At 41.8% G+C, this 11,856-nt stretch overlaps 1 protein-coding gene across 1 annotated transcript in view; it reads left to right on the top strand.

The window, feature by feature from the left end:
• The first annotated feature begins 4,212 nt into the window (after nucleotides 1–4,212).
• The window catches only part of samd4a (sterile alpha motif domain containing 4A), a 20,877-nt gene continuing 13,233 nt past the window's right edge, over nucleotides 4,213–11,856 (top strand). The window contains exons 1-3 of the mRNA XM_033982873.2: nucleotides 4,213–4,350; nucleotides 5,626–6,570; nucleotides 8,690–9,301. Coding sequence (XP_033838764.1) covers nucleotides 6,375–6,570; nucleotides 8,690–9,301 — 808 coding nt within the window. The 5' untranslated portion in view covers nucleotides 4,213–4,350; nucleotides 5,626–6,374. The remainder of the gene's footprint in view (nucleotides 4,351–5,625; nucleotides 6,571–8,689; nucleotides 9,302–11,856) is intronic.

Here is an 11,856-nt window from a genome sequence, read left to right as displayed (position 1 = left end):
AGACTCCATCGACCAATGAATCGACTAAACAACTAAAGGACCACAGACTCAAAAACACACATGAAAAGATCTTTTGTAACAAAGACATGGGCATTATTAAACCAAAATGTAAAAATGAAAATCAGACTATTTCTGATTCTCATCAATAATACACTTTAGTCATAAATATTCTGCATTTAGAATCCTTCGCCTCCACATTTAACATTTATTTGATTGATAATGTTTCACTGTACAATAGAAACTATCGCTGACTAGTTACTAGCTACTAAAATAATTATTAGTTGCAGCCCTAGTTTTTGTCATATTTATTAAAGCTACATTATGTAACTTTCTTAAAGTGGCATGCCACCTGCATGATTCCATGGAAATAGAAGGTTAAAACCATACTTCGGATTATTATAGCTAAACGAACAACATTTCCAGTTATTATAAGGACATGTGTTTTTCCATGTTTTTCAGTGCAATTGATACTTTGTAGCTGATGTCTAACTGGAGGAACTGCTTTGTCTGAAGTCCTGTTACTCAAATTACACCTTAATCTGAGCTTGGTTTTAACACAATAAGAGCATAAGGAACCTAAACAGGACCATTAATGCTCATATTGATCACAGGTTCCTGTTTAAATACATACTGTCTTTTTGGGCAGTGTTTGCTAATGTATGCATTGCCTCTGCTTGGGAACTGCTCAATATTCTGCCATAGAAATACATGCAGAACACCCCCAGCATAATATCAGTGGAAAGTATCAATAAACACAAATGAAATGAAAAACATGATTTTATTTTAGTCTATTTTTTTGGCAAAAAGTTACATAGAGGGGCTTTAAACCTAAACAAACTTGGAATGTGTTTTGGTCCAAACTAGTAACATTGAGTTAATAATAATAAAATAAAAGACATGACATGACAAATAGAACATGTGAAGTACAGTGTGAAGCAGTGCAAGTCTACTGTGTTAGATCCTGTTACAGCTATTCAACATTTAAACCTTTATTTTCTCCTGGCTGTTGGTTTTGAGCTCTCAACTTTTTGTCGACACAGTGTCAGTTCTGTGCAGGCGCAGTTCTCCCTATCTATGGGTTTTCTGGTTCTTTCACCGCTCTTCAAACTGCAGCTAGAGGTGGTAGAGTAGCCAAAACATGTGCTCAAGTAAGAGTAAGGTTACTTCAGAATAATATTGCTCAAGTAGGAGGATAAAGTAGTGGTCCAAGAAATTACTCAAATAAGAGTAAAAAAGTATTTAAGAAGTAATAGTAACTGTCAGGGCGTAACAACTGATTTATGATTTAATGTGAATGTAATTTGAAGGACAAAACCTGAAATAATACACAAAATGTGGTATTTTCAAACAGACACAAACATGAGCCAAACTAAATCACATCTGAAGGAGCTGCAAGAAACACAAATGTTCCAATCATTTCATATTGTCAACATAAAGCCCAAGTCACTTTAGACTTACTCAAAACTTTTACTCAAGTAAGAGTACTGTTACACTGTATAACATATTACTTGTGCAAGAGTACTGTTACTTTAATAAAAAAATATTATTCAAGTATAGGAGTAAAAGTATGCTGCTAGAAAAGTACTCTGAAAACTACAATTTCTTTAAAAAAGTAAATGTAAGTTTAAAAAAAGTACTACTCACCTCTGAATGCAGCTCACAGTCTTTTGTTTAATTTAATCATGAGCCGATCCTAAAGAGAAGATTTGTTCCAGACCTGACTCATATTTTATTAATAATCTGCGTTCACATGACATCAGCACATTGTAGAATCTCTATAGTTTAACCTCAGCTGGAGACAGGTCTGAGCTCTGTGGCGTAACTGTCAGATTACAAATGTGTTGACCTGGTTTTTGGTTAATATCTGTAATTACTGGGCCTATCCACATGAAACAAAAACTGGCAGAGTTCAACATTTTCCCTGTCAGAATAAATAAACAAAAGTAAAATTATTTTTTCATAACAGCTTCAAAAAGTGGTTCCATTATTCAACCCCAAAGACGTGACTTATTATGACACGTTTGTTGAACCAACCCTAAATGAATAATGAGATGGTTCAACATTTGTGGATCTGAAGTTTGGAGATTTATCTCGAAAACAGTGAATCTCCCATAGAGTTATATAAACCCCACTCTCCATCTGAAACTTCATCACATTCTAATCTAGATCTAGGGATTCTGTTACTATTGTTTGTTTCTGTAAATGTGTGACAAATAAAATACATTTGGTTTGAATGGACTGTCTGTGCTGTCATCAATGGGTTCCAGGGCAGGTGGATGGAAGGACATCTGGGTTAAAACTGTAACTATTCATAATGTAATGTCAGTGTTTGAGTCACACTGAAAGATTATTAAACCAAACTCAGAGATCAGCCCAGAGAGCAAATACATAGTGATCATGAAATAAAAAATCCATATTATATTTATTAAAATAATTAAATTACTCATGACTAAAAACCTGTATTCACTTTCAATCAGCTTCCTCTGTCCATGAGCAGCTGCATCAAATCCAACTTCATTAAACAGACATTTTCAAAGCAATCTTCTTAACCAACAGCAAGTAAAATGGTAATTAAAGGGTATTTGTTTATGTAGTACAGGGAAAATTAAATATGAGTATGCAAAGCAATATTTTGGTAGATCTTTCCTACAATCCCCAGCAGGTGGCACTGAATGAAGACAGGGTGAAGTCCTCAGACCTGGTCTACCAATAGTTTAGTCCTGTTTTTGTCCTGTTTTTGTCATGTTTTAGTGCTGTTCAGGACCAGGAACATGGAGAGACAGAATAGCTTTGGCTATAACATAGGCTTACATTTGAAACCGTTTTAATATAAGGAGGGAGCTGTGTCTGTCCTCTGAGACACGTGGGGGGAGGGGGTGTGGGGGTGGTGGGGGTCTAAAAGTGTCCCTGTCCCAGGCTCCCCCTCCCCTCTCTCTCTCTCTCTCTCTCTCTCTCTCTCTCCCGGTCCCCTCTCCTCTTTCCTACCCGGCTCTGGTCCCTCTCTCCCGGTCTCCTCTCTCTCTTCTGCCCGGTCTGGTCCACTATAAACCGGTCCCCTCTCTTCCTCTGCCCAGTCTGGAATCTCTTCTTGCAGTCTCCTCTTTCTCCCGATGTCTCGCTCCCTCCAGCTCCGGGTCCCTTCTGTCCTCTCCTGCCCGAACTGGTCCCCCTTCCCCCGGTCTCTCCGCTCCCTCCTGCCCGCTCGGCTCCCGGTCCGTTCCTCTGGAGTATTTTGGGAGTATTTCGTGATGACGTAATGCTGATGGGAATGATTAGCGCGTGCACAGGACAGGCCGCACACGCACACGCAGGGAACACTGCGCGCGAAGCCCTTTCAAAATAAAGGGCCACGCTCCGAGGGGTTATCTGAGGTTTCAGAATCAGAATCAGAATCAGAAGACTTTTATTGCCATAGTCTGTGAACACAGTTCACAAACTAGGAACTTGATACGGTGAAAAAGTGCAACATAAACACACTGAATAAATACAAATACAAATACAAATAAGGGCATGCACAAGAGTCCTCTAAAACAGCCAGGAAGGGAGGGCATCCGGGTTAAACTGCACTGGATCACTGCACTCAACGAGAGACCATTACACCGACCAGCCTTCAGTCTTTGGGTTAAACCTACATTTGACCCACCCTTCAGTGTCTCTGGGTTAAACCTGCATTTGACCCATCCTTCAGTGTCTCTGGGTTAAACCTGCATTTGACCCATCCTTCAGTGTCTCTGGGTTAAACCTGCATTTGGCCCATCCTTCAGTGTCTCTAGGTAAAAAGACCAAGTCTGATCATAGAAGTAATTTAAGCACCAACCACAAATCACCCATTTACCCCACTTACACGAGTTAATCTGTGTTTTGTTTGTTAACTGGTGTTTGACGCTTCAATTTCCACCTGAGCGCACATTGCCATTGTGTCCACGGGCAAGACATTTCTTTACCGTGACACTCCAGTCACAGTAACATAGCACAGACGCTCAGTAAACAAACTTCAAACCCTCTTTTGTGTTGGTTTTATTTTAGCATTTCTATATTGATATTAATGTTGGCCCAATAACATGCCCTTAAATAACCCAAATATTTTTGACGTGTTCACTTTATCCGCAGACAAACGTGAGAAATCGGTGTTGGTTGAAGTTGTTTTATTATGAAGGAACAGTCCGGATCTCTGCGTCCTTGCCGAGGACGCCCTGTCTCGCCGCGGGAGGGGTCTGTCCGGGGAGACTCCGAGGGAAAGTCGGTCAGAGATGGAGCACCAGGAGGAGCACAGGCCGGGAGTGACGGGGCCCCGCTGCCCGAGGACATGAGCCTGTTTCCCGCAGAGAGCCCGCCGCTCCGCCGCTGGGGGTGAGTCCCGCTCCGTCGCGTTTCACACTTTTAGTTTCGCCCCGAATTTAAACCGGAAAACTCAACTTCCAAAAGTGAGTTTTTACACACGAGCCGTGACCGCTGACGCCCCCGAGAGTTACGTGAGGATTCGAAAAGTTTAGCTCGTTTTTTCCCGGAGCAGCAGCGCGAAAGTGTCCGTGTGTGAGTGAGGTCCGTGCGGCCCTGGGAGCCGAAGACCCCGCTCCAAACCTCCAGACCCCGGGCGCTCCTCCGCCTCCACGCCGCTCCCAGGCTCGCTTTTTCGGGAGCTAAAGTTTCACATTCCGGGAAGGACAGACAGGGAGGGTCCACTTAGTCTGGTTTAGCCTAAACCTAAAGTCTAAAGTTTAGACTAAACCAGGACTAAACCAGGTCTAAACCAAGACTTTAGCTGTAGGAGATGAGTTTAGGTTTAGTTTAGCCTGTTTTTAATTAAGGTAGTAAAGGTCTTTAGGTGTTGTAATAATCCTGTAATAGTAGTAATATTAGTAGTAGCAGTAGTAGTTAGTTTTAGTAGCCAGGTAGAAGTAGTAGTAGTAGCTGTAGTACTTCTATGTAGTAGTGGTATTGGGAGTACTGCGGCCTCAGTAGAGTCTGTAGTATTTTTACTTCAGTAGTCCGTAGTATTTTTAGACCTGTGGCACTTTATTTTGGTCTCAGCAATGAATGCCACAGTAACAGCCCCACAAATACACAGTACAGGACTGAACCAGGACAGAACCAGGACTAAACCAGGACTAAACCAGGACTGAACCAGGACTGGATCAAGATTAAACCAGGACTAAATCAAGTTGAAACCAGGACTGAACCGCGATTGAACCGGGACTGAACCACGACTGGACCTGGACCAGGACTGAACCTCTGGAATTAAACCAGGACAAAACCAGGACAAAACTAAGACTAAACCAGAATTAGATTAGGACTGAACCAGGACTAAACCAGGATTAGACCACAATTTAAGCAGGACTGAACCAAGATTAAACAAGGACTAAACCATGACTGGGAGCACTGAATCAAACCAGGATTAAATCAGGACTGGGTCAGAAACTGGCAAAATTAAGACTGAACAACAAGGATTTAACCAGATCTGGGACTAAACTAGGACCTAGCTGGACCCTCCTCAGATCTGGTTGTGATCTGGGTCAGGAGTACCTAGTTGGAGGAGTCTTGTGCATGTTTTTGTGGTGTTGGGGAATCGACTGCTCTGAACTCTCTTTAAATGTCTTTTTTTTAACATTTCATTTTGTTTTTCAGGAGGAACATTCAATCCAGGAGCGCCATGCAATCCCACAATCCTCTGCTTCGTCAAACCAGAACCATCCTTAGTAACCTCCACCTAGCAACTGCCTAGCAACTGCTTAACAACCGCCTAACGACAGCATAGCAACCGAAACTCTGCCTAAACATTTTCAACACATTTTTGTCATATTTTTGTAAGATTTTTCTGCACTTTAACTTTTTTGTAATTTTTTGCTAATTTTTTATGTTTTTCTGTTATATTTACTTTATATTGTTAAACAACTTAATTTTGTTCCATTTTCAAAGCCACATCTTTTTACAGGGTTCATTTCGAAAAGTGTAATTTTCCTTTAAACTTGGAAAACGCTGGATTATTTTTTATTTTAGATTTTTGGGCGTGACGTCGTTTGTGTTTGACTCTTGTGGAGTTGTGCATCTGTTTTTCTGAAGAGCAGTGTTTTGTGAATGCTGTCTGGAATCTACTTTAACTTTATTGGGAAATTCTTTATACACATCTATTTTTGTAACATCTAGATTTTATAACAGATTTATTTTGACTTTTGTGGAGTCTTTTTGGAGTTTCTTGGAATTCTCAAGTTTCTACAGTAGATTTTTGGGAGTTGGTTGTCTGGACATTGGGAGATTCTGTTTATTGTTTTTTGTCAGACATTTTGAGCCTGTTTGTCAGCCATCTTGAGGTGTTCTCTGGCGTTCTCCCTTGTTCTCCGGCATTCCTTGGTGTTCCCGGCATTCCACTCTGGACCATGATGTTCCGCGACCAGGTATCCGTGCTGGCCGGGTGGTTTAAAGGGTGGAATGAGTGTGAACAGACGGTGGCGCTGTTGTCGCTGCTGAAGAGGGTGAGCCGGACACAAGCGCGCTTCCTGCAGCTCTGTCTGGAACATTCTCTGTCCGAGTGCAGCGAGCTCATCGCCGCAGAGACAGACGCCAACGACCCAGGTACAACCACGCCTCTGCACACCTGAGGGACTTTACCAGGGCTATAACAGTTGTAAAAAAAAACAGGCCTAAAACAGCACTATAAGAGGACTATAACGGGATTAAACTAGGACAGAACCAGGACTATAACATGACTATACCAAGGACTAAAACAGGACTGAACAAGCTCTGAAGGACTATAACAGGACTATAACTGGACTAAACAAGGATTATATCAGGTCTAAACCAGGACTAACACAGGTCTTAATCAGGTCTAAACCAGGAATTAAACAGGTCTATAACAGGTTTAAAATAGGTCTAAAACAGGACTGAACCAGTACTAAACCAGGATTATACCAATACTATAACAGGACTATTATACTGGCTGCCACCAGGGTTTGAACCTTTGGGTTAATGTGTGTCTAATCACTGATCACACATACCACCCTGAGCTCTCATGAGGACTGAACCAGGACTATGCCAGGACTATGCCAGGACAGACCTGTTTTAGATTATCCCAGGACTAAACCAGGTCTAAACCAGGACTATGCCAGGACCAGTAAGGGATCAGGAGTCTCTCTTCCGGTCCTGGTCTCTGTCCAGGGCTGTGATGATGTAATGTGCTGTTGCCGGTTGTCGTGGTGATGGCGTAATGTGCAGTTGCCGTGGTGACGCTGCAGTGGGTGATGTCATCAAATGCAGACGCAGTTTTTCCAGAGACACCAGAGTGCTACACTTCTGTTAGGGCTTTTTACACCTCAAATATTTGGTTTCAAATTGTTTCTTGACATGGCAGCAGTCTTAAGAAGTAATATCAATATTAGTAGTATTTGAAGTGGAAGTAGCAGTTAGTAGTAGCAGTAGTAGTATTTGATGTAGCAATAGTAGTAGTAGCAGTATTTGTAGCAGCAGTAGCATTAGTAGTAGTGATAGCTGCAGTAGTAGGAGTAACATGAGTAACAGTAGTGGCAATAGTAGTAGTAGTAGTAGTAGTAGTAGTAGTGGCAGTAGAAGCAGTAGTAGTAGCATTAGTAGTGGTAGTAATAGTAGTAGTAATAGTAGTAGTAGCAGCAGTAGTAGTTTGTGTGTCTGTTCCCTCTCTTCTCCTGTTTTGGGGACCGTCCTGCTGCTTCCTGTCGGCCCGTGTCACTTCCTGTCTGTGTGGGGGCGTGGCCTCATACTTGGACCATGACATCATCGACTTTAGACCCTGGTCCAGACCCAGACGTCAGACTATTCCAGGACTTGCCTCATTTAGAAACACCCCAACTAATGTAATTGTGAACTCAACCAGGACTGAACCGGGACTGAACCAGGACTGAACCAAAACCCTACAAAGGTCTTGTTCTAGTTAAGTCATAACATAGTCTTGGTTTTGCCCTGGTTCTGTCCTTGTTTAGTCCTGGTTTAGCTCTGGTTTAACTATGTCTTAATCCTGGTTTGGTTCTGGTTTAGTTCTGGTTTAGTCCTGGTTTAGTTCTGACCTAGATTCCCCTGTGTGCAAAGGGTTAAGTCTGACTGGGCTGCATTCTTACTCTGTGGTATGTGCATTCCTCCGCCTAAAAGCAGAGTGTAGTGGCAGAGTGGTTATCCTGTCTCCTCCTCTCAGTAAGGAGGTTGTGGGTTAGACTCCTGATCGATTTGTGATTTATGTTTTAATAACAGAATTCTGTTCAAAGCTAACATTTTAAACCATGCTCAGAAGAAATGACACAAAGACTGAAATCTGAAGTGACAAACTAATACAAGAATCACATTTCAGAACATGTTTGTACAGATCTAAACTACAGAGTTAGCAGTTTTTATGCACAATAAGACTTGGAACTTCAAAAATGGCAGTCTTTGATTCCTCCTATATCTCTTATTTCTAACCCAGTGTTTCTCAAACTGTGGTACAGCTCCTTCAGGTGGTACTTGCACACCTTTTCAGTTTGTGAGTTTGCCTGTTAATTGTGTCCATTTTTTTCTTGTTTAGAACTACAGTGGAAATGATGTAGTCCACTTTTAGACCTGGTTTAGCCCTAGATTAGACCTGGAACAGTCCCATTATAAACCTGGTCTAGTTCTGTGGCACTCGGAAAGCCAAATCTTTTCTTTGGTAGTACTTGGTCTAACCCTCCTCTGTGTGTTTTACCCGTAGTGGTGATCAGCCAATGGCACAGCGAGTCAAAGGAACGAGCCATCTCATTGGTCCTGTCTCACCTGCCGCTGCTCAAACCGGGAAACTCGCAAGCGAAGGGCGAGTACATGCGGCTGCTCCCCTGGATCCTGGCACAGACTATCGAGTCGGGGCGCCACGTGGAGGAATCACGCCAGCTCCTGTCGTACGCCCTCATCCACCCAGCCACCTCCATCGAAGATCGCTCTGCCCTCGCCCTCTGGCTCACTCACCTTGAGGAGCACGCGGGACGGGGAGACAGTCTGGAGAGGTCACCCCACAACCAGAGCTCTGGAGGGGGGCAGAAGAGTCAGCCCTACCCCCATACCCAGAGCTCCGGAGGGGGACCAAAGAGCCAGCCATACCCCCAGACACAAGGCTCCGGAGGGGGGCAGAAGAGCCAGCCCTATCCCCAGACCCAAAGCTCTGGAGGGGGGCAGAAGAGCCAGCCTTATCCCCGTTATGGCTCCGAGGACCGGCTGAACGGCTGGCAGCAGCAGGGGATGCAGTGGAGCTCTGAGAACGGGCACCTGTTTCCCTCCTCCTCTGTGCCAGCCGCCATCAACGCCGTGGGCACCGGACCAGCGGGGGCATGTGAGTAAAACGGGACTGAAATGTATTTATGTGTTTATTTGACAGGGACAGAACAGTTAAACATGGCACCACAGAGGTAACTGATGTCAATGTACTTAAGGCTTCTGGCCACAGGCTCATTTCAGCCCCTATCCCTGGTTAAGCTTTTAAACTAAGTTATTAAAAAAGTAAACAGTAAAAGGCATAGATAAGAACACACACTAGGGGTGAGCAATATATCGGTTCCAGTATTGGTATTAGCTGATAGCGCTATTCGATACCGATATTTGATGATGCAATTTTTGACCGTGCCCCATTCTCTGATTGACCTTTTTGAACAGACTGAGTAAATATGGAAATAGAACAGTGTTAAATAATTGTATGTTACACAAACATGTAACAAATTATTTAATTTTCCAGATAAATACATTTTATTATTATTTGTACAAGAGTGACAAGTTAATTAGTGTGATCTTTTCTTCAACTTAAGACAAATTTGTTACCCTTAATATGGATTTTAAAAGCTAAATATCAATATCAGCAAATATCGACCACAGCAGTTGGACAACACACATTAAAAGAAGAGGCCTCATCCCACTTCACACATTACAGTAGGAGCAGGACCGTTAAAACACTTAAAATGACTTTCACCAAGCAGAAGTGAATAAAATTACCAAAATTCATGTTATATTTTTGAATAATTTTGCAGTGATGAAACTTCACTGGTTTTAGGTCTGATACCTTAAGTGTCTATTTATGCAGTGACACTAAAGGTTTCAGGACTGATTTTGTGGCCTGGAACCAGATGATGGCACTAGTGAGATAAAATCATAGCGTGTATACATGGTCGAATCATACGAAAAAAGTTCTGTCTTTATGGCGTCAAATTTGAGCTTAGAGTCTAAAATAACCCCCAGACACTGGAGTTCATTCAACTCGTCTATTTCATGTTGAAGAATAATGACTTTAAGTCCATTTGTTGTAGTTTTCTTTAGAGAGAAACACTTTGCGACAGTTTTAGTCTAATTCAAAGTTAAACAGTTGTTATGAAGCCTTTGATAAGCTAACTGTCTGTGTAACAGCTTTGAAGCTTGCTTAGGGGCGTCTACTGCTACAGAAATTATTGGGTTGTCTACATTTGGCAGCTCGTGTTTCTTCTGCAGATTTCTGTAACTTCTGTCTAAAATATTCACACCACATAAGCAGAAAAGCTGTGGGCCCAAAATGGACCTTTGTGGCACCCTCAGATTACATTTTTTGATCCCTGATTTTACACCATTTTTTTTTAATACACTGTTATTCAAGATAAGATTATTAAGGTTTATGTAAAAGTTAGGGATTAAAATTTAGACTCATGATTATTTTGACCAAAATAATCGATATTGACGATATTATCATAATAATTATTAAACCAAGGTATACAGCTTTTAAAACTGCCAGCTAAATTTTAAAGGAAAATACATTTTGTACATATATATATATACACACATATATTTCACATGGTATGTTACGATGGATATTTCCCGGTGATATTTGGCAAACAATGCATAATAGTTGTCTCATAATGTGCATGTAAGTTGCTTGTGTCTGCAGATTGGTAGCTTGTTGCCTCTTTTTTTTCAAAGCCATAATAATTCCACACACCAGACTTCACCTGAGATCCACTGTCTGCCCACTAGCCATGAGCCTTAAGCACAGAATCTAACAAGTTTCATTGTTATGCCCTTATGGGACAACACCAGAACTAACATCTAAAGATTGTATTGACACCAGAAACATGAGGCAGTCTGGTGCCGTAAAGGCAATTATAAACGTGTGCGATGATCACAAGTCTTAAAAAAATGCCGCCAACGATTAATTGCAGACCTCTTTGATCGCGATTAGCAATATTATCGTACATCGTCCCATCCATAGTACAAGTTTAGTTGTTTTCGTTTCCTCACCAGAACTGTACAGTAACAAAAGCTTTTCTGAAATCTAGAAATACTTCAACACACTTTGATTCAAGCTTCTGTAGTTTCAGTAAAGTGGCCTACACCCTCACTGTCGAATGAACTTCAGTAGAATGCTTTGGTCAAGTCCAAATAATTTAAGGTTAAGTCTATTATTTTACTCTAAATAGGTCACCAACTTCTTCAGTGCCTTCGAAATGACCGATGCAGTTGAGATCGGTCGATAATTACACATGTTGGCTGCCCCGGACTTGAAAATCACAACAGCCATTTTAAAACTGTGGAAATTCACAGTTTTAGATGGAATGGTTTACTAAATGTGATATATTGGTTTTGTTGTACTGTGCTTTTTGATCAGGGAGGTGTCTAAATCAACACATCTTTTTATTTTGAACTGCTTAAATGTTCAATAATTGTATGAATCTTATTTTGATCAGTGAGATGTAAAATGAGGCTGACTCTTCCGCATCAGACCCTCCTCCAGGGGACGGAGTCCTCTCAGACAGCTGAGTGATAAAAATACTGCAGTCTCACAGCAGCGCTCCCTACAGGCACTACTGTGGTCCTGGTCCTAGACTAAACCAGGAGTAAATCAAGACTAAACCAGAACTACCCCATGACTAT

This window comes from Periophthalmus magnuspinnatus, chromosome 3, assembly GCF_009829125.3.
Source record: "Periophthalmus magnuspinnatus isolate fPerMag1 chromosome 3, fPerMag1.2.pri, whole genome shotgun sequence".
NCBI classification, from domain to species: Eukaryota; Metazoa; Chordata; class Actinopteri; order Gobiiformes; family Gobiidae; genus Periophthalmus; species Periophthalmus magnuspinnatus.
The sequence above is the reverse complement of the archived record's forward strand: the minus strand, read 5'-3'. Positions and strand labels throughout refer to the sequence as shown.